Source organism: Sturnira hondurensis, unplaced genomic scaffold (assembly GCF_014824575.4).
Source record: "Sturnira hondurensis isolate 20B ecotype Veracruz unplaced genomic scaffold, ASM1482457v3 Scaffold0022258, whole genome shotgun sequence".
NCBI classification, from domain to species: domain Eukaryota; kingdom Metazoa; phylum Chordata; class Mammalia; order Chiroptera; family Phyllostomidae; genus Sturnira; species Sturnira hondurensis.
Window position 1 is genome coordinate 1,405,878 of NW_028094889.1, and position 22,763 is coordinate 1,428,640.

The window sequence follows — 22,763 nt, forward strand, 5'->3', positions numbered from 1 at the left end:
AAGTAGTAAAGATAATTATAAATTATAGGCCTTGATCTATGGAAGATGTTTGATTACCTGGACTTGGTAACTTTTTTACAGGATTAAAAATAAGTTGGATCTGGGAGGAGTGATTCAAGATTTTATTAACGCCCTAGAACAGCTCTCTAATCCTGAAATGATCTTTAAGGTAATGTTATATCTTCCAGCACATGCAACATAGAACTTAGGGAAAACTTACTTACAATCTAACTTGATTGATTTTTCTTTCTTTTTTTTTCCCTTGAAAAGGACTGGACTGATGATATCAAAGTTGAATTAACAAAAAAGTATGTAAATAAAAGAAACATTGAAAAGATGTATGAAAGAATGTATGCAGCCCTGGGAGACTCAAAGGCTCCAGGCCTTGGGGCTTTTAGAAGGAAGTTTATTCAGGTATGAGTAAATGGCAGTCTGCCTTTATGATGATAGAATCATTGCGAAGACCCATACTTATTATATTTTCTGGTTTGTTAGCTATTCTGGTTTTAAAATGTCTGTTGAATACACAAACTCTCTTTAGATTAGATGCTTTCTCTGAGATTGATGACATATTTTTAGGATGTATAATAGCAAGTGGGGTAATAGGTAAAATCTTGGGGGTTGTATTACATTGATGTCCTTCATATCTCCCTCCTAGATATGAAGGTTACATGTAGTTTAATATTTTTAATTCTCAGAATGATTTGAATATTGAATCAAGAAAATATACGTGTGTTTTATATAGGTTAATTATTTGTGGGCACTTATCTCTGTTCAAGGCACTCTCCTGGGCGCTACAGAGGTACAAAGAGAAGACTGACCCAGATTCTGAATTCAGAGGGACAGTCTGGCAAATACTGTATTTGAAGAACTGGGGCATAAAGACAAATATGATATGTGAGACCTGTTTTAAAGTTGTTCTAGAGGTGAAAGGAAGAGAACATACCTCAGTTTGGAGTGAATGAGGAAAAGCCTCTTGGAGCAAGTGGAGATGGAAATGAGCTTTGATGCGTCCACATTCGACACCACCATACGTGTGCTTCTTTCTCCCTCTGAATGAATTCATCTTCTGTCCCTCTTCCCTCGGGAGAACTCGCCCTTTGAAATGTGGCTTGTGCTCCGTTTCTCCTTTAGAGCCTTTCCCTGAACCTCCTTCTCCTAACTGTCCCCAAGAAGAATGAGGTGTCCCTTCCTCTCTGCTGTCTAAAGCATGTATGCACACCTCTCTTAGCATTCATCACGCTGATTTTTCCCCCAATTTTGGTTAAACTGCCTTTACTCACTAAACCTCAGGATGTTAGCCTAAAGGAGAAGTCCTGGTACTCAAATCACTAGAGTTCTCAAGTTCCACAATCTCCAGTGCAAAGGAGGGTCTTTGTCCCTTCCATTTTGTTTAATAACTGCCTTATTAAAATGTAATTCAGCCCTGACTGGTGTGGCTCAGCGGGTTTGGCATCATCCCACCAACCAAAAGGTCACTGATTCATTTCCCAGTCAGGGCACATGCCTAGGTTGGGAGCCAGATCCCCAACTGGAGGTAAGCAAGAGGCAACCAATTGATACATCTCTCTTTTTTTTCCTCCCTCCCCTCCCTTCTTTCTAAAAATAAATGAACAAAACTGAGAAAAAAAAGGTATAATTCACATGCCATACAGTTTACCTTAAAGTGTACAATGCCATAGTTTTTATTATATTCACAGAGTTGTGCAAACATCACCAGATCAATTTTAGAACATTTTCATCACTCGAAAAAAGAAACCCCAAACCTCTTAGCAGTTACTCCTCCTCCTCATCTCCTGCCAGCCCCAGGCAACCACTGAGCTACCTTCTGTCTCTAAAATTTGCCTGTTCTGGGCATTTCTTATAAATGAAATCATACCATAGGTGACCTGTCCTCTTTCTCTCAATGTGATGTTTTCAGAGTTCATCCATGTTATAACGCGTGTCAGTACGTCATTCCTTTTTGTTGTTGAGTATTATTTCACTGTATGGCTATGCCACATTTTGTTTATCCTTCCATTAACTGATGGACATTTGGGGATTTTCCACTTCCGTAGCTCTTATGGATAGCGCTGCAGGGAACATCAGTGTACAAGTTCTTTGGGGGGAAATCCTAAGGAGTGGAAAACCGTATTTATCTTTAACTCTTTAATTTATGCCTCCTAAATTAGACTTGTAGACAGGGATTTTGTCTTGTTTATCTTTTCTTCTCACTACCTACAATGCTCTGCCTGGTGTGAAAGAGGAATCTTGAACTAGATGAATGAACGGTATAATTTTGATAAGTAGGGATAGATTTTGGTGGGTCATTCCTACTTTGGGCAGTTTTAATTACAGGTATGAATGAATAAGTACATACAGGACTGTTGTTGCCTAAATGTGACTAGGAATGTATCCTAAAAGTTAAGAAAGAATCATAAACCTTTGTATCTCATTTTATGACATACAACATTAGACTCCACATCATATCAGATCCGTCTCACAATACTGCTACGTATTGGACATGCCAAGGGTCTCAGAACAGGAAATACACATACTGTAAGTGTACTTAAAACTAATGTACTAGCATTGACAAATTTATAGAATTACAGAATACTATATTTAGAAAAGTGTATGTTTGCTTTTTTCCTAAACCAGTGGCCTAGTAAACTTTTAGGCATACTTTTTCTGTAAAGACCTAGATTTTCAGCTTTGTAGGCCATACCAGTTTCTATTGCAGATACTCACATCTTTTATTATAGTGCAAAAGCAGCCCTAGATTGTATGTAAATGAAAGTCATATCTGACAGGATTCCAATAAAATTTTACTTATAAAGACAGGCAGAGGGACTGGATTTGACTGGTAGTTTGCCAAACCTTATTCTAAACAATGAAAGTAGAGTTGAAAACCAGGTGACTTGCCCAGTGTCAAACAAAGTGGCAAAATGGAAGCTAGAACTACGACTCCCAAATTAGTAGGGCCGATCCATCATCTGTAAAAAGATTTAATTTAAGCAGTACCTCTTTTGAAACCTTCCCTAACCTACCCGGCTCTCCAGGAGATTCTGGCCCCTACCGCAGACTGAGAGGAGGTGTTTCACTGTAGTTTGCCACCTGTCTGTCTCCCCAGCCAGTGTGAGAATGTCTACAGCAGTCCAGTTCATTGCTTTGTGTTGAATAATTCTACACAGCTCCCAGAAAAGACTGCATGTTAAGCTTTCGAATTCATAGCCACTTCCTTTCCATGCATGCTGGATACCATAAGACTCCACCCTGAAAGCCTCTTAATGTGGACCGCTTACATTTCTTCCCGACTGCTGCTGAGCAGGGCTGCCTCCAGCCCTAACTGAGGGAAAATGTCAGAGGAAAAACCAACATTCCTTGTTTCTGCTAGGCATGATACTTATTTTGAGGTTACTGGGAAAATCTATCCAGAATTTTCTACTTTGTACCAAATCAACAAATAATTTGCATCTATTAAAATAATAATCTACCAAAACAAAATTGTCTCAAATTTCATTTTAGAGGATCCTAAGGGTATTAAGCCATTCAGATATATTGTTGGTACTAGTTATGTTTGGGAAATAGCCAAACATTCCATGTATTCTAAGAATTGCAGATTGTTTCTGTATTTTTAATCCATACATAGATCAAAGAAAAAAATTGTTTTATGTATGCCAATTTTTCTATAGTGAATTGTATTAAAATAGAGAATATATTTCATTTAAACTATATTTAGGTTGTGGGATTAGTTCTGAATTTAGTAAAAACTCTTGTTTTTTATTTTGATACCAGAATTATAATTTAAATTTTTGAGTAGAGTCTAAAATAAAGAAATACTTGAAATGTTTCACAGTAAGTGCTTATAATAATAATTGCTTTGGAAATATAGGTTATCTAATGTTTACACTGGTTTATGATTCAAAATAATGACTTAAAAGACTTCCCTTACTAAGGAAAGTAGCAGGCTTATATTTTTCTTTTCTGCTTTGATGAATATTTAATAACTTCATTTAATTGAATTCCTCCTTTTGTTTTATGCTTTGTTTCTAATTACTCCTGTTATCATAATGGTGTAGATCAGTAACTAGATAATGGGCTCAAAGAGGTTAAATGACTTTCTCAAGTTTTTAAAGCCCTTATTAAAATTTATGACTAGAAGTCACTACCAGCCATATAATTTCTAATCTTTTGTATTTTTTCTCTTTATTGTTGTTGTTCTATTACAGTTATTCCAGTTTTAACCGCACTGCTCTCCCCTGCCTCCCAGTCAGTCCGCACCCTGTTGCCCATGTCCCCCATGGGTCATTTGTACTCATTCTTTAACTAGACCCCTCCCCTTCGTTCTTCCCTCATCCCCCTCTGCCTCCCCTCTGTTCCCTGTTAGTTTGTTCCTTATTTCCATGCCTCTGGTTCTCTTTTGCTCATTTGTTTGTTTTGTTCATTAGGTTCCTCTAATAGGTGAGATCATATGGTATTTGTCTTTCACCTACTAGCTTATTTCACTTAGTGTAATATTCTCCAGGTCCATCCATGGTTCTTTCTTTCTTTCTGCTGTGTAGTATTCCATTGTGTATATATACCACAGGTTTTTTATCCACTCATTTACTGATGGGCACTTAGGCTGTTTCCAAGTTTTGGCTATTGTAAAAAACACTGCTATGAACATAGGAGTGCATAGCTTCTTTTGAAATGGTGTTTTAGGATTCTTAGGGTATAATCCCAGCAGTAGAATTGCCATGTCAAAAGGCAGTTCAATTTTTTGTTTTCTGGGGAAATTCCATGCTGTTTTCCACAGTGGCTGTGCCAGCCTGCATTCCCACCAGCAGCTCACTAGGGTTCCCTTTTCTCCACATCCTTGCCAGCACTTATTTGCTAATTTGTTAATGATGGCCATTCTGACCAGTGTGAGGTAGTATCTCATTGTGGTTTTAATTTGCATCTCTCTTATGGCTACTGAGTGATGTTGAGCAACCTTTCATGTGTCTCCAGGCCCTCTCTATGTCCTCCTTGGAAAAGAGTCTATTCAGGTCCTTTGCCCATTTTTTAATTGGATTGTCTTCCTGATGTGGAGTCATATGAGTTCTTTATATATTTTGGAGATCAAGCTTTTGCCCAAGGTATTGTTGACAAATGTGTTTTCTCATATGATTGCTTTCCTTTTCATTTTGATGATATTTTCTTTAGCCATGCAGAAGATTTTACATTTGATATAGATCCCATTTGTTCATTCTTTCCTTTATTTCTCTTGCCCTGGAGGATGCATCAGCAAAAATATTGCTTTAGGGGATATCTGAAATTTTACTGCCTATGTTTTCCTCTAGGACTTTTATGGTGTGGCAGCTTATGTTTAAGTGTTTTATCCATTTTTAGTTCAGTTGTATGTTGTAAGTTGGTGGTCTACTTTCATTTTTGTTCATATACCATTCCAGATCTTCCAACACCATTTTTTGAAGAGGCTCTTTTCACTCCATTTTATGCTTCTGCCCTTTGTCAAATATTAATTGACCATAGGGACATGGGTTTATTTCTGGGCTCTCTATTCTTTTCCATTGGTCTATGTGTCTCTTCTAATGCCAGTACCAGACTATTTTGATTACAGTGGTCTTGTAGTATAGTTTGATATTAGATATTGTGATCCTTTCTACTTTATTCTTCTTGCTCAAAATTGCTGCAGCTATTTGGGGTTGTTTATGATTCCATATAAATGTTTGAAACCTTTTTTGCAATAACTTTGAGATATGTCATTGGTATTTTAGTAGGGATTGAGTTGAATCTATAGATTGCTTTGGGTAATATGGGTATTTTGATTATGTTAATTCTTCCGGTCCATGAACACAGTATATGCTTTCATTATTTTTATCTTCCTTAATTTCTTTCTTCAATATTCTGTAGTTTTTCAAGTATAGGGCTTTTACCTCATTGGCAAGTTTATTCCTAGGTACTTTATTTTTCTTGTTGCTATAGTAAATGGGATTTCTTTTCCTAGTTTCTGTTTCTGATATTGCATTTTTTGGTGTACAAAAATGCCTTTTATTTCTGAGTATTAACTTTGTATCCTGCTATTTTGCCAAATTCATTTATTAGGTCAAATTTTTTGTATGGGTTTTTGTGTGTGTGTGTATGTAATAAATAACATTTTTTCTGTACACCATGTCATTTGCAAATAATTTTACTTCTTTCTAATTTGGATGCCTTTTATTTCTTTTTCTTGTGTGATCACTGTGGCCAGAATGTGCAATACTGTTTTGAATAAAAGTGGTGAAAGAGGACACCTTTGTGTTGTTCCTGATCTTAAGGAGAAAGCTTTTATTTTTTGCCCATTGAGTGGATGTTGGCTGTACGTCTCCCATATATGGCCTTTATTATGTTGAGGTATGCTCCCTCTACTCCCACATTGCCGAGCCTTTTATCATAAATGGGTTCTGTCCTTTATCAAATGCATTTTCAGCATTTATTGGTATGATCATGTGATTTTTGTCTTTGGTTTTCTTTATGTAATGTATTACATTTGTTGGTTTGCAAAAATTATGCCATCCTTGCATCCCTGGGATGAATCCCACTAGATCATAGTGTATGATCTTTTCATGTATTGCTGGATCTGATTTTTCAATATTTTGTTGAGGATTTTAGCATCTTTGTCCTTCAGCAACATTGGCCTATAGTTTTCTTTCTTTACTGTGTCTTTACTTGGTTTTGGAATAAGGGTAATACTGACCTCATAGAAAGAGTTTGGGAGTCTTACCTGTTCTTAAATTTTTTTGCAATAGTTTGAGAAAGACAAGGAGTTAACTCTTACCTAAATGTTCGGTAAAATTCACCTGTGAAGCCTTCCAGTCCAAGGCTTTCGTATGCCAGGATTTTTTTGATTACTGCTTCAATTTCACAAGTTGTTATTAGTCTAATCAGCCCTTCTGCTTCTTGATTCAGTTTTGGAAGATTGTATGTTTCTAGAAAATTTTCCATTTCACTCAGGTTGTCGAATTTCTTGGCATACAATTCATAGTAATTTCTGAAAATCCTTTCTATTTCTGTGGTATGTGATGTAATTTCTCCTCTTTTGTTTCTGATTTTATTTATTTGGGTCCTCTCTCTCTTTTTTTTTTCCTTGATGAGCCTGGTTAAAGGCTTGTTGATTTTGTTTATCTTTTCAAAGAACCAGCTCCTGGATTTTTTGATCCTTTGAATTGTTCTTTTAGTCTCTATGTCATTTAATTCTATTTGTCTTTCCAAGGAACACAAAGACAGGCTTCAGGTGTTTTTGAGTGTTGAAACATTCAAGGAAATAAATTGTGAAAGCATAGAAAAAAAACTATAGAATTGGGTACTTATGTATTATAAACATTCTTAAGCCTAGAGTCTTTTCCAAAGTTTACATTTACTGTAAATGTTAATATTTAATTAAGCTATTAATTTTAGGCTTTTGGAAAAGAATTTGATAAACACTTTGGGAAAGGAGGTTCTAAGCTACCTGGAATGAAGCTTTGTGACTTTGAAGACATTACCAAGTCACTACTTTCAAAAATGGTCAAAGACTCAAAGCCACCTGGGAACCTGAAAGAATGCTCCCCCTGGATGAGTGACTTCAGAGTAGAATTCTTGAGAAATGAGCTGGAGATTCCTGGTGAGTTAACCTTTTAGAAGTGACAGACTAGTTGAAGGAGAATAGTGCTGTAGCATGAATCTTTGATTTCTAAAATAATATCAGGACCATGACAGTTATTTTTTTAATTTTAAAACTTTGCTACATTTTTCATCATTAGAAAAATTGATAATTACTGTCATTTAGTACACCTTACCAAGTGTCCAATTAGATAGTCCAATAGTTTTCTTATATTCTTGATTAAGATGTGTGTTCAGATTTCTATCTAACAATAATGGTAACTGGTAATTTCTTCCAAACATGCCCATGCTTTGCTCCTGAATAACTTTTCCTCAGAAATATAATACAGGTATAGATGCAAATCATTTCTTGGGATGTACATGTTGGTCCCATATAAAGTGATGAGATAATGATAAATAACTTACCTTCAGGAAAAAGAATTGTTTGACATTGAGAATAAAGATAAGTTGGTCAGATGAAACTGGCATGATTTTTCAAAGCCTATCTTTGTACATTCCATGTTCTTTACCTTAGAATTCAGAAAACCAAAAAAATGTTTTAATATAGTTATTCATTCCAGTGCATATCAGAAAACATTTGGAGAAGTACTTTTCTTTGTTATTATTAACAGCTGTGTACTGCATGCATACAGGAAGTTTCAAGGAAAGTATTTGAAACATAAGCTTCCTAATATGCATCTTGATTCTCCTTCAAAAAATACAATGTTCTAGCTCAATGCATTAGTTTTTCTGTTTGGAATTCTATCATTAGTCAAATTGAGAAGTAATAGCATTGTTTTGTTTTTTTAATTTATTTATTTTTAAGAGAGAGGAGAAGGGAAGGAAAAAGAGGAGAGAAACATCAGTGTGTGGTTGCCCCTCAGGTTCCCTCAACTGGGGACCTGGCCTGCAACCCCGGCATGTGCCCTGACTGGGAACCGAACCAGCAACCATTTGGTTCACAGGCCCATGCTCAATCCACTGAGCCCTACAGGCAGGGCTAATAGCATTTTTTTAAAAACCATTTTCTTTAAATGTAAACTTTTAGCAAACATTTTTATTATGTTTGATAAGCTTTTTAAAATTAGATTAATAGATACATTTTAAAATACAGGGCTCATTCTGTAATAGCTGTATCTAAGTAAGGCTTTTTTGTTTTGTCTTAGGTCAGTACGATGGCAAAGGAAAGCCAGTGCCAGAATACCACGCACGAGTTGCTGGGTTTGATGAGCGGGTAGGTGCCAGTGCCTTGCGACCCCAGTCACCACAGCCCGGCCTGTTAGTGTGTGGCACTTTGTTCTTCAGATAGGAGAGTATTTGTCTTGACCAAAGAAAAGACATTTAGCTTCCTATGTTAGTCTCAAATGTATGTAGTTTTCTGATCCACTTATTTACCGAGTTTCTTAATGTTTCCAGTGTTTAAATATCATTCATATTTAAGGACATATACACCTTAAATTATATGTGTGTGTATCCACTATCAAATATATATGTAAAATTAAGTAATTATAGAAAGTTGTGTGTGGGCTTTTGCTAAGGACATCCACATTTATAAGGAATTATTTTAACTAGGAATATGAAATTCTGTGGGCACAATAGTACATTGTGAACCGGTATCAGAAATACTTCACTGGCCTCAAGTTCTCTTTTTTCCCCCTATATCACCTGACTCTGTCGTCAAAGAGAGATCTCTCTCTGAGTAATGTGTGCCTCCTTTCTTTTCCCTTTGGGTGGTGATATGATAGATTAGTCTCTCAGTTTTTCAGACTGCACCTAAAAATACTGTCTTAATTTTTAAAGGTGAAAACAATGACTTCTATTAGAAAACCAAAACGCATCATCATCCGAGGCCATGACGAGCGAGAGTACCCTTTCCTCGTGAAGGGTGGGGAAGACCTGCGGCAGGACCAACGCATTGAGCAGCTCTTCGAGGTCATGAACGTCATTCTGTCCCAAGATGCCGCCTGTAGTCAGAGAAACATGCAGTTAAAGACATACCATGTTATTCCCATGACCTCCAGGTATGACCACATGGGTATCATCATTCTAAAGAAGATTTATATGAATGGAAGTTCCAGCACTGGGCCAGATCCTTGTTTAATTTTGCTGAGATGGGGCTGGGGGGTCACTTGACAATTCCGTGTTCTAGATTTCTCAGAGAGCTAACCAAAACTAATAAACACTTCTAAATCTACTATTTTCCTTTATTTATCTATTTATTTATTTATTTATTTATCATTTTTGTATTCATGTTCAAATACAGTTGTCTCCGTTTTCCCACCACCACTTTCCCCCACCTCACCCACCCCCATCTCCCACCTCCCACCCTAAACCTATGCTTTTCATCTTAATGTGGAGAAAGTAAGTGAAGAATTGACATGAAAAAAATCTGTTTTTCTTTGATTCTGCTAAAGAAAGGACAGTTTGGGTTTGTATTCAAAAAGTCTTATTCTCCTTTTCAGATTAGGATTAATTGAATGGATTGAAAATACTTTTACCTTAAAGGATCTTCTTTTGAGTAACATGTCACAAGAGGAGAAAACAGCTTATACAAGGTAATGTGAAGACTAAATATTTTCTCCAGCTCTGCTCTGATTCACACCAGCAAGCCTGCTGCTACCCATACACAATATTCTGAGTAGAGTTGTTTCAAATTCAGTTTCCTCCACCTCCTGTTTCTAGTAACATTTTAGGGCCCCTTTTAATTGGTGCTTTTAGCCCTTTCTTTAATCTGCCTCTGGCTGGATGAATAAGAAACAGAATAGAGCAATCTAAACAGTAGTTGCACATATTTTACCACAGTAAAAACAAAAGTACTAACTTTGAAAAAAAGGGAAAATTTTGAAGAAATAAAATAAATAATAAGAATAGCAGCTAACATTTCATTAAACATTTTCTTTGTTGTAGACACTATTCTCAGTTCTTAAGATAAATGAAGTCATTTATTTTTTACAAAAACCTACGAGGTATTATTATCACCTCTGTACAGATAAGGAAGCTGATGCCCAAAGAGCTTAAGTAATTTGTGCTCTGTCAGCCAGCATGTAAGTGGTATAGCTATTCAGAAGGTTTTTTTATTGTTTGTTTCTGTAAAGAAAAACAAGAACAACTTTGAAAGACATTTTGAAAGAACAATTAATCAGCTTTGATGACAAGCTATAGAATAAAGGTAGAAGAAGTGACAAACAGTGTCAAGGCCTATTTTTTCTTCATTGTACTCTCATTCCTTCTTGAAAGTATTTCCATAAGAGCAATATGCTCATCGGTCAGGAACGATTTCTTTTCTTTTTTTTAAATATATTTTATTGATTATACCATTACAGTTATTCTATTCCCCCCCTTCATTCCCCTCCACCTGCACACTCCCTCCCCCACCATTCTCCCCCCCTTAGTTTATAACCACGTGTCTCAAGTTCTTTAGATTCTATATTTCCCCCACTATTCTTGCCCTCCCCCCTATCTATTTTCTACCTACCGTCTATGCTATTTTCTGTACCTTCTCCCCGTCTTCTCCTCCTCCCACTCCCCTGTTGCTAACCCTCCATGTATTCTTCATTTCTATGGTTCCACTCCTGATCTAGCTGTCCTCTTGGTTTGCTTTTGTTTTAGGTGTGGTTGTTAATAATTGTGAGTTTGCTGTCCTTTCACTGTTAATATTTTTCATCTTCTTTTTCTTATATAGGTCCCTTTAACATTTCATATAATAAGGGCTTGGTGATGATGAACTCCTTGAACTTGACCTTATCTGAGAATCACTTTATCTGCCCTTCCATTCTAAATGAAAGCTTTGCTGGATAAAGCAATCTTGGCTGTAGGTCGTTGGATTTCATGACTTGGAATACTTCCTTCCAGCCCCTTCTTGCCTGTAAGGTCTCTTTTGAGAACTCCGCTGACAGTCTGATAGGTACTCCTTTGTAAGTGACTGTCCCCCTATCTCTTGCTGCTTCCAGGATTCTCTCCTTCATTTTCATCTTGGCTAATGTAATTATGATGTGCCTTGGTGTATTCCTTCTTGGGTCCAACTTCTTTGGGACTCTCTGGGCTTCCTGGACTTCCTGGAAGTGTATTTCCTTTGCCAGACTGGGGAAGTTCTCCTTTATTATTTGTTCAAAGAAGATTTCCACTCGTGGCTGTTTCTTTTCCCCTTCTGGTACCCCTATAATCCGGATATTGGAACATTTAAAGATGTCCTGGAGGTTCCTAAGCCTCTCCTCATTTTTTTGAATTCTCATTTCTTCATTCCTTTCTGGTTGGATGTTTCATTCTTCCTTCTGGTCCATTCCATTGAATTGAGTCCCAGTTTCCTTTCCATCACTATTGGTTTCCTGTGCATCTCCCTTCATTTCAATTAGTTTAGCCTTCATATGTTCCTCTAATTTGTGACTATAATCAACCAGTTCTGTGAGCATCCTGATAAACAGTGTCTTTAATTGTGCTTCTGAAACACTGGCAATCTCTTGGTCACTTAGAGTTATTGGCTCTGGGACTTTGAGTTCTTCTTGTGCCATCTTTTGGGCTGTTCGTACCTGTTCCGTAGCAGGATCAGAGCCCTAGGTGTTCACCAGAGCAAGGCAACTCAGTCACTGGGTTGTGATGTTGTATGTGGGGGCGGGGTCAAAGAGGAGCAATGGCGTCCGTCTGCCGCCTCCCCCCCCCTCGGACCCCACAGGTGCCACAGCTGCCACCATCACCGGGGCCCGCACGTTTCATCCCACTGCACTCGAGTGTGCCACCGCCGTCAGCCCTCCACCTCTGGGTTTGCCCCCTGGGGCCTGCGCAGTCCGTCTCACTGTGCACGAATGTGCGACCACAGTCAGTCTGCCCCACACCCTGACTGGGTCTGGGCTACTTTCGCGCCTAGGTCTGGGGATCTTTCCTGCCCGACCCTGCTCCTCTGCTGGCTCCGCCCCTCTTACCATCCCCGTTGAACGGTTCGTAGTTGTCGGACTTCCGTATAATTCAATTTTCTGTTCTTTGGCTGTGTCTTTGTTCTCCAAACCTTTGTTGTGTTCAAACTTGGTTGTGGGAGAAGGCACAGTGTTTCCACCTATGCCTCCATCTTGGCGGAAGTCCACGATTTCTATAAAATTAATCATTTTGATCAAATTCTTATTTGTGAGTATAGTTGCTACATAAGGCAGTGTTTACCACCTTTTTATTTCAGTCATTTGAGTCCTTTGTCTGGAACCATATCTGCCTTCCCTGGGAGACAGGAAAACTGATGAACATTACTTCCTGGAGTCAGAAATTCCAAAGCTCACTCAGGTGCTAACCCAGTGGTCCTGACTCACAAGGAGAATCTTAGACAAGCAGTTCACCTCTCACTTATTCCAGTGCCTCAGTTAGTAAGGTGGGATACTAATGTAAAATGCGTAGATAAACATAGGTGTCAATAGAGTTTAAAGTGCTTTTCAGATACAGAAATGTGTACATTACTTCCCACTAGACCTTTTTTAAAGAAAGGTACCTCCAACCCCCATTACTAAAAATCATTGCTATTTGTTATTACATATTGCTGTTTTTCTTTTTTCTTCTTTTTAAAAAAATATTTAAACTTGATGCTTTATTACATAGTATTTCATACATACAAAGGATGGTTGCACCATATGTGAGTTAGAAACTGAGTTATCAATTGAGCACCCATAAACCTACCACTAAGCCCAAGAACCATATTACCAATACCTTTTGCAAATTCCTGGAGTCCTGCCTTACCCCACCCCACTGCCCTCACAGAGATCAGTATTCTGCATTTTGTGCTTTCTTCTTCTGACCTCCTGATGGTGTTTTAGCACATGTGCACGAAACAAAACTAAACCACTTGCCACCAAACAGCAAGTAGCTTAGTTTTGCTGTAATACCATGTGCAGTTTTTTTAAATATATTTTATCGATTATGCCATTACAGTTGTCCCATTTCCCCCCTTCATTCCCCTCTACCCTGCACACCTCCTCCCCCACCATTCCCCCCTTTAGTTCATGTCCATGTGTTGTAAGTTCTTTAGCTTCTACATTTCCCACACTACTCTTGGCCTCCCCCTTTCTGTTTTCTCCCCACCATCTATGCTACTTATTCTCTATATCTTCTCCCCCCTTCTCCTCCTCCCATTCCCCTGTTGCTAACCCTCTATGTGATCTCCATTTCTGTGGCTCTGCTCCTGATTTAGCTGTCTGTGTAGTTCGCTTTTGTTTTAGGTGTGGTTGTTAATAACTGAGTTTGCCGACCTTTCACTGTTCATATTTTTTATCTTTTTCTTAGATAAGTCCCTTTATCATTTCATATAATAAGGACTTAGTGATGATGAACTCCTTGAACCTAACCTTATCTGGGAAGAACTTTATCTGCCCTTCCATTCTAAATGAAAGCTTTGCTGGATAGAGCAATCTCGGATGTAGGTCCTTGCCTTTCATGACTTGGAATACTTCTTTCCAGCCCCTTCTTGCTGTAAGGTCTCTTTTGAGAACTCCGCTGACAGTCTGATGGGAACTCCTTTGTAGGTGACTGTCCCCTTATCTCTTGCTGCTTCTAGAATTCTCTCCTTCATTTTCATCTTGGCTAATGTAATTATGATGTGCCTTGGTGTGTTCCTTCTTGGGTCCACCTTCTTTGGGACTCTCTGAGCTTCCTGGACCTCCTGGAAGTGTATTTCCTTTGCCAGATTGGGGAAGTTCTTCTTTATTATTTGTTCAAATAAGTTTTCCACTTATTGCTGTTCCTCTTCCCCTTATGGCACCCCTATAATTCAGATGTTGGAACATTTAAAGATATCCTGGAGGTTCCTGAGCCTGTCCTCATTTTTTTGAATTTTTGTTTCTTTATACTTTTCTGTTTGGTCCTTTTTTTCTTCCTTCTGGTCCACTCCATTGATTTGAGTTTCAGTTTTCTTTCCATCACTATTGTTTCCCTGTGCATTTTCCTTCATTTCACTTAATGTAGCCTTCATTTTTTCATCTAATGTGAGACCAAATTCAACCAGTTCTGTGAGCATCCTGATCACCAGTGTTTTCAACTGTGCATCTGATAGGTTGGCTATCTCTTGGTTGCTTAAAAGTATTGGCTCTGGGACTTTGATTTATTCTTCTGATTGAACCAATTTTGGTCAGGTCGCACCTGTTACCTAGGGAGGGGTGGAGCCTTAGATGTTCATCAGGGCGGGGCAACCCAGTGGCTCAGTTGTGATGCTGTATGTGGGGGAGGCGTCAGAGAGGGAACAATGGTACTTGCTCCACTCTCTCTCGGTTTTTGGTCCCCTCTGCTGCATCCCACAAGCAAATTGCGCCCTTATGGTGCTGGTTCCCAGGTGGGTGGGCTTGTGTGCATTCTAGGACCCTGTGGGTCTCTCCAACAAACTCTCCTGTGAGGCTGTGAGCCTCTCCCAGCACCTCAACCCCCACAAGTGTTTTCAATCGGTGCTTTTAGGCTTTATTTCCCATTGCTGGGCCCTGGGTTGCACGATTTATCTCACTGCCCATTTTTTGCTTGGTTTATCTGCACGGGAATGTGTGTCCACAGTCAGTCAACCGCCTTGTCTGCCTCACTGTGTTTGCTTATTTCCTCCCTGTGCCGGGGTATGCCAACCACCACCTTTTCCTGCCACGACCCACCTCCACCGACAGCCGACTCTGCCCCTCTTACCAGTCTGGATGAATGGTTCGTTGTTGTTAGACTTCGATACAGTTCAATTTTCTATCAGAATAGATAGACAGATTGTGTTTTTGTTTCTAAATCTTAGTTGTCCTTAAATGTGGTTGTGTGAAGAGGTACACAACCTATTCCTCCATCTTGGCTGGAAGTCCCCATTTTTCAAACTAACAATTTCCATCCCAGTTTAAACTAGGAGAATATTTAGCTAAAAATTGAGTATCTGTTAATGAAATTAACTTAGTAGCAACTCAGAAAAGATTCAACTTAAATGATTGAACTATTAAGTAATATGTTGCAAAATTGTTTTTTCTGTTTTTGTTTTGTTTTGCTTTGGTTTTTTTGTTTGTTTGTTTTTTTTAGGAAAACTTGTTAAAGCTTCTGACACAAACCCAAAAGTGACCAAGCATGCAAATACCACATTGTTTCCAACTACCCACATACTTGCCTTTGGCCTATGAAGCATTATTGAAAAAAGTGTTTCAAATTCAATTCAAATCCATTATCATCCAAAAAAATACTTTATTGTTCTTAATATGGATTTTGTGTAGATATCTGCATACTGGAAATGAGAAAAAGAGTTTGGCAATGTTTTAAATAATGACAAAAACAGACTTGGTCTGTCTTCAACAAATGATCTGTAGTGTTTTGTTTGAAGTACTAATATGGCTTCACATTCCTTGCCTACTTCAAATGTTGCATGTAGTACTATCATTCCTGTTGTGGTTATTTTCTAGGACAAGATTTTCAGAACCATTTGCCAAGGTCATTAAACACATATGTTTAGGTCATCTTTTTTCTCTCTGTATGAAGTGGGAAGATTGTTTTATCTGATTGTTTTGTGCCTGCATTTTTACCCAGGAAATAGCTTTGGTTTCTTTAGGAGAAATTAAGAATGGATGATGATATGTTGAAATTCTACATCCAGAGTAACATGGGTTCAGTGGTAATATTAAATGTGATTAAAAGTCATACTTATTTCTCCTGCCTCTTCACTATTTTTCAGTGAATTCTTGGTGATCTTTGCCTGTAAAATCACATAATGCTAAATATCTTCCTAATGCTGATTCCCTTTTTCCTGTTTGTTAGTGATCCAAATGCACCACCGTTTGAATATAGAGACTGGCTGAGAAAGGTGTCTGGAAGACATGATATTGGTGCTTACATGCTAATATATAAGTAAGTTTATTTTGATTTTTCCATTTAATAACTAGTTCATGTTTCTCAGAGTTACATATATACTTTTGTTTCTTAGAAAGTTTTATCTCAGAGAGGTCAAAGTCCAGTTACTTGATATCTGAGCTTCAGTGCAAACAAAGAATTTTACATTTCCAGTCACAAGAAGTTTGTTCTAATCAGACATTTTCTATTATTAAATCATAGGAAAGCCAATCGTACTGAAACAGTCTCATCTTTTAGAAAAAGGGAAAGTAGAGTGCCAGCTGGTCTTTTAAAGTAAGTACTGGTGTACTTCTGTCTTGATCAGCCCGCTGGTAGGACAGCAGAGCCCACAGACTTGTGTCTCCCTGTCCCAGGCGTGCCTTCCTGAGGATGAGCGCGGGCCCGGAGGCCTTTCTGGCACTCCGCTCCCACTTTGCCAGCTCTCATGCTCTGATGTGCATTAGCCACTGGATTCTGGGTATTGGAGACAGACATCTGAACAACTTCATGGTGAGCATGGAGACAGGCAAAATGATCGGAATCGACTTTGGACATGCATTTGGATCAGCTACTCAGGTATGCTCATCTTGCTCTCATTGTTCTTGGCTATTTACAGTTGTCATGGGACTTTGTAATACCCTTTGGAAATGGACAGTTTCTCCCCCTTTTTTATTTTTACTGTTGATACTAATACAGATGTCCCCATTTTCCTCCCCTTTGCCTGCCTCCACCCATTCCCCCCTCCCTTCTGGCCATTACCACACTCTTGTCTGTGTCTGTGGGTTATGCATGTATGTTATTTGACTAATCCCTTCACCTTTCATCCAGTCCCTTATCCCCAGTAGCTGTCAGTCTGTTCCATGTGTCCATGCCTCTGTTTCTATTTTGTTCATTAATTTTATTTTGTTCATTAGATTCCATGTATAAGTGAGATCATACGGTATTTGTCTTTCTCTGACTGGCTTATTTCGCTTAGCATAATACTCTCCAGGTCCATCCATGCTGTTGCAAAAGTGAGCGTTCCTTCTTCTCTATGGCTGCATAGTATGGAAATGGATAGTTTTTAAAGAATAAATAACATATCAGTTGAGTCAGTTAACTGATATCATGAACATTAAATTTGACATTCTTACAGAAAGGGATATTCTCAACTTCATTTTGTCCTGGTTCAGACAGGTTATGGAGGGTGCGATGATAAATTATGTAATCAGAACTAAGAATAAAATGAGTTCCTATGAAAAAGGAAGACTATAAGGAAGTTTTTTGAAGCCCCATAATCAATATACCTTTGTACAAGACATGATACAAATATTTTCTCTGAACTCTGAAAGTTTTAAATTGCACTTCTAAATAAATCTCTGCAGTCTGGTCCTCTGCACATAGGTTTCTGCATTGCAAGGATGCTTCTGTTGGTTCCTCCTGTGCACAGTAAATTTCTATCTATGCAGCTGATTTTCAGAAAAGAGTTCATATTGTCACTAGATGTGAACAGTAACTGTGGGGAGATATTTTGTTTGTGCTTGTTATTTTGAGGTTTCTAGTTAATATATTCTGTTTATTGCATGTATTTTTCTCTTTAGTTTCTTCCAGTTCCCGAGCTGATGCCTTTTCGTCTAACTCGCCAGTTTATCAATCTGATGTTACCAATGAAAGAAACAGGTGTTATGTACAGTGTCATGGTGCACGCACTGAGAGCCTTCCGCTCACACCCTGACCTACTCACTGCCACCATGGACGTGTTCGTGAAGGAACCTTCCTTTGACTGGAAGGTAGGGTTGTTTATATGCACTTTCGTGTTCATTGCAGTACACTGGTGACTGATGCACCATCTACTTTCATATGATTGAAATGCATCAAATTATGTTTACTGAAATGTTTACCTGGTTATTTACAGCATTTCTCGAAATTAACATTTGGGATCATTTGGCCCAAAAACTAAATAAAAAAACAACCTTTATTTGGATAGAACTGTTATTTAAATAGAGTATATTTTTAACTAGGAAAGGAAACATAGGCCCTTTGATGGAGGGTTCAGTTTTTCTAGGAGACAGCTTTGAATTTAAAGTCTGTTCAACAAGAGGTGTTTCTTAATCATAAAGACAAATAGTTCTTTGTTAAATATCAAGTGTTCTTTATAATATGGCCCCAAAAGAATAAAGCTTAGCAGTGGCACCCTTTATGTAGAGAGTGGTGTGTTAAGCTGAACTACTGCCCCCCAAGATCATTGTCACTCTTATATGTACTACCATCAGAAGCTACAGAGCTCCCCCCAGTTACAGAGATGTTTGTTTGTTTTAAGATCATTACTTATTTAATCTGTTCAAATGTGGTCATATATCCTGTTATTGTAAGTAAAAAAAAATCATGTTCTTTTCTTTTAGAATTTTGAACAGAAAGTGCTGAAAAAAGGAGGATCATGGATTCAAAAAACAAATATAACAGAAAAAAATTGGTATCCCCGGCAGAAAATATCTTATGCTAAGAGAAAGTTAGCAGGTTCCAATCCAGCAGTTATTACTTGGTAAGATCATCATTTACGGAAAAAACAAATAAAACACTTGATTCCACCATTTATTAAATTACTAAATGCAGTGTAAAGTGCTGAGACCTTTACATTTAGCCTGTGGTTATTAGCCTTATTATTCTTATTTTACAAGTGAATGCTTAACATCATTAGCCATCAGAGAAATGCAAAAGAGATACCACTTCACACCCACTAATAAAAAATGGAACATAACCAGTGTTGGTGAGGATGTGCAGAAGTTGGAGCCCTCATGTGGTGCTGGTAGGAAGGTAAAATGTCAGTCTGGCGGCTCCTCAGAGATTTCAACCCAGAGATACCATTTGACTCATCAGTTGAATTCCTCAGTGTATAACCAAGAAAAATGAAAGTACAGACTAACACAAAAACTTGTAGACAAACATTAATGAAGCATTATTCGTGTTCTATTTTTCTGCAAAGTGAATCTCAAGTTCATGGTTATGAAAAACAGAAATATTCTATAAGCGCTGAGAGGGAATATTTAGTAGCTAGGATGCAGGCAACAAAGGAAAAATAATGCATGGTTTGTGTTTCTCAACTTGTTTAACATTTTTTCCAGTGAGGAGTTACTCCTGGGCCATGAGAAGGCACCTGCCTTCGATGATTTTGTGGCTGTAGCTCGAGGAAGCAAGGATCACAACATCCGTGCCCAGGAACCAGAGAGTGGGCTCTCAGAAGAGGTACAAGTGAAGTGCTTGATTGACCAGGCAACAGACCCCAACATCCTCGGCAGAACTTGGGCAGGATGGGAGCCCTGGATGTGAGGTCTGTAGGAGTGAGCAGATAAAAAACATGAAAGTGTTTAAAGAATCTCCTAAACTTTCAATAAGCCGATTTTCCTTAGGCACCAAAGAGAAGAAATCTAATTAGTGATACAGTCTTAGAGCAGAAGTTTATCAAGATCATGATGAATAAGTGAATATTGTAATGAATGAATGTTTGGGTTATAATAAAAAATTAGGTTAGTGTTATAGACTTTTAATAGAAAACACATGCCCATACAAAGATTATAGCATATTACAAGTGCTATGACTTAGATAAACCAGCTACCTTGATAAATGGTATATGTGAACATTCCATTCACGATTCTCATTGGTAATTAGGGCACACTGGAAATCACACCCATAAACTTCATCACTAAGACTTTGTGATGAATGTATTCACTAAGTAAAAGCCCTCTGCTCAAACGATAGGTTGTTATGTTCTGTTGGCAGGGCAGGAATAATGATAACAGGTAAAGCTGTGGCTGTGGCTTATCATATTCAGATATGATTGCATTTGATATGTTAGGATGTTTTTGTAGAGGTTTTTTTCTTCATTTTATTCTCTTTTAGTTTTGACATCTATGTTAGAATTGTTCTCTAGAAGAGAGAGTATTTAGGACAGATTTAAAAAAACAGTCTTAGCACTCACTGTTGTTGGTCTGAACCACAATGGGCAGATAGATAAACTCAGGATGACTTCAAGAATTCCAGGTATGATGATAGGAATGGCACTAAGCATTTCAATTCCAGGAAAATCAAATAAATGCCTATATGAAATGGATTCCTCACTTGAAGAGAAAACATGCATTTTAAAACAGCAAGATCAAATTATGAAAAACAAAAAATGGCTTTCTTTCCATTCACAGAATCTCTGCCTCTCCTCTACCACCTGGAACTGTTTTCATGTTGCCTTCAACTTTTTTTTTATTGTTGTTTTCAAACATTTATATCTGGAAATTCTTGTGTGGTTTTGACAAATAATAGTCTTAAAAGTATGGAACATTAAAGTTTTTTTTCCCAAATTAGTGTGTAGTTTTTATGCAGTTTCAAAAGCAAAATGTTCTTATACAATATGTTACATCACTTGACAAATTTACTCTGTTACCGACAGATTGAATGCATTATGGTGTTAAAAATAAATGCCTCTGTTCTCAACCAATAGTATCTATTCAAAGAGATTTCATCTGTAAGGAACGGTAAGTGATCCTGTTTGTGAAAACCCAGTATATACATGATCTAGTAAAAATATTTTGCTACAGCATAAAAACAACCCAAACAAGTCTATTAAATAACCATCATTTTCACTTGAATTCTGAAAATGTGTGATATATTCATTAACTAAATTTTCATATTATGGTAAATCCTGTTTTTTGACAACTACTTTTTATGTCAATAAAAGTTCATTGTTACAAGATGACTGGGTGTATGAGTCCAGTTTCAAAGCTGTCTGCTTGAAAATGCCGTCAGCATGAGCATGCAGTGAGCAAGCAATGAAAAGGAGGAGTTCCAGTAGACAGTGTTCATCAGGCATTGGTACAATTGCTCAGAATAATAAATGTCCTCATTCCACACTTAGGGGCTAATGTGTAATGACACATCGTGATGCCCCAAACTTCAACCCTGTGAGTCTTACTGAATAAAGATATTTGGTCTGGCTCACACACAACAGAAGGGTAGTTAGCAGAGGGGATGAGGGGTGGGGGGACCTCCATCTCTAAAATTAATAAATAAAAATTAAAAACTCAGTGAAAAAGTGTTGAATGAACCCATGCTTATGAATATTAGAGTACTTTATCAAACTAAAACCATCTTTGTCATAAGTTCCCTTGGGACACAGGCAATCTCATAATTACTGTCTCATTATCCAGCAGTGCCTGCACAGAGCACACATGATGAAAAATAATGGGGAAAGAAAGACATGGAAGCAGGGAACAGACCGACAGCTGCTGGGGGTGGGAGGAATGGCGGAAAGAAGCATCAGGGAGTCATCACGGAACGTGTACATGACCCACAAGCCTGGACAGCAGGGTGGGGATGGACTGGGAGTAGGGGATGGGCAGGATGGAGGAGTGCAAAAGGGGAAAAATGGGGACACTGTAATAGAATAAACAAGACTTTTTTTAAAAGTTTAACCAGATTAAAAAAACTTTAAAACTGTTCCAAGAGAAATAAAAATTATTTCATTGACCTACAAGAAATTTTGAAGTACTATTTATCAGCAACCAGTAATTTCTACTAAAATGTATGTTTTGAACTTCAGAATATTGGCTGTGAATTGAAGCGAGAGCACTGCTATCAGATTGCACTTCTCTCTTTGAACATAATAGAATTGGAGAATGTAAGGATTAGCCTTTTGAAAAGCAAAAGCCCTTGGAATTTTGATAGGGCTTGCATTGAATTTGTAGATTGTTTTCGTAGTATCAAGATTTTAACAATATTAAGTCTTCCAGTCCATGAACACAGAGTATCTTCTATTCATGTGTTGATTTCTTTCAGTAATATTTTATAATCTGTACTGGTTGTGATAGGTATATTTTTCAGTTTCTTTGGTTAATTTATCCCTAGATGTTTTATTCTTTTTGATGCTACTGCAAATTTAATTGTTTTTTCCAACTTTTCTTTTGGATTGTTTATTGCTGATATATAATTGACTGTGTGTTGATCTTTTCTCATGAAACTTTGCTGAATTCACTTGTTAGTTATAGTACTTATTTTGTGTACTCTTTAGGGTTTTTTATATATAGGATTATGTTTGTGAATAGAGAGTTTCACATCTTTTCCAACTTGAATACTTTTTCATTTCTCTTTTCTCGCCTGAGTACTTGGCTGGAACACCCAGCACAATATTGAATAGCGGTAGTGGAGGTGGGCATCCTTGTCTTGTTCATGATCGTAAGAGGAAAGTTTTAATGTCACTATGATGTTAGCTGTGGGCTTTTATAAATGCCTTTTATTGTGTTGAAGAAGATTCTTTCTATTCTCAGTTTGCTGGGTATTTTTATCATGAAATGATATTGAATTTTATCAAATGTTTTTTTCACATCAGTTGGTATAATTGATGGTTTTCTCCTTTGTCT

At 37.7% G+C, this 22,763-nt stretch overlaps 1 protein-coding gene across 1 annotated transcript in view; it reads left to right on the forward strand.

Annotated features, from left to right (window-relative positions):
- The window catches only part of PRKDC (protein kinase, DNA-activated, catalytic subunit), a 224,993-nt gene extending 204,629 nt beyond the window's left edge, over nucleotides 1-20,364 (forward strand). Inside the window, exons 75-86 of the mRNA XM_037035382.1 lie at nucleotides 82-169; nucleotides 271-414; nucleotides 7,399-7,603; nucleotides 8,748-8,815; nucleotides 9,382-9,602; nucleotides 10,044-10,136; nucleotides 16,309-16,398; nucleotides 16,603-16,674; nucleotides 16,755-16,956; nucleotides 17,961-18,149; nucleotides 18,762-18,901; nucleotides 19,482-20,364. Of these exons, the coding sequence (XP_036891277.1) occupies nucleotides 82-169; nucleotides 271-414; nucleotides 7,399-7,603; nucleotides 8,748-8,815; nucleotides 9,382-9,602; nucleotides 10,044-10,136; nucleotides 16,309-16,398; nucleotides 16,603-16,674; nucleotides 16,755-16,956; nucleotides 17,961-18,149; nucleotides 18,762-18,901; nucleotides 19,482-19,686 (1,717 nt within the window). The 3' untranslated portion in view covers nucleotides 19,687-20,364. The remainder of the gene's footprint in view (nucleotides 1-81; nucleotides 170-270; nucleotides 415-7,398; nucleotides 7,604-8,747; nucleotides 8,816-9,381; nucleotides 9,603-10,043; nucleotides 10,137-16,308; nucleotides 16,399-16,602; nucleotides 16,675-16,754; nucleotides 16,957-17,960; nucleotides 18,150-18,761; nucleotides 18,902-19,481) is intronic.
- Nucleotides 20,365-22,763: the final 2,399 nt, after the last annotated feature.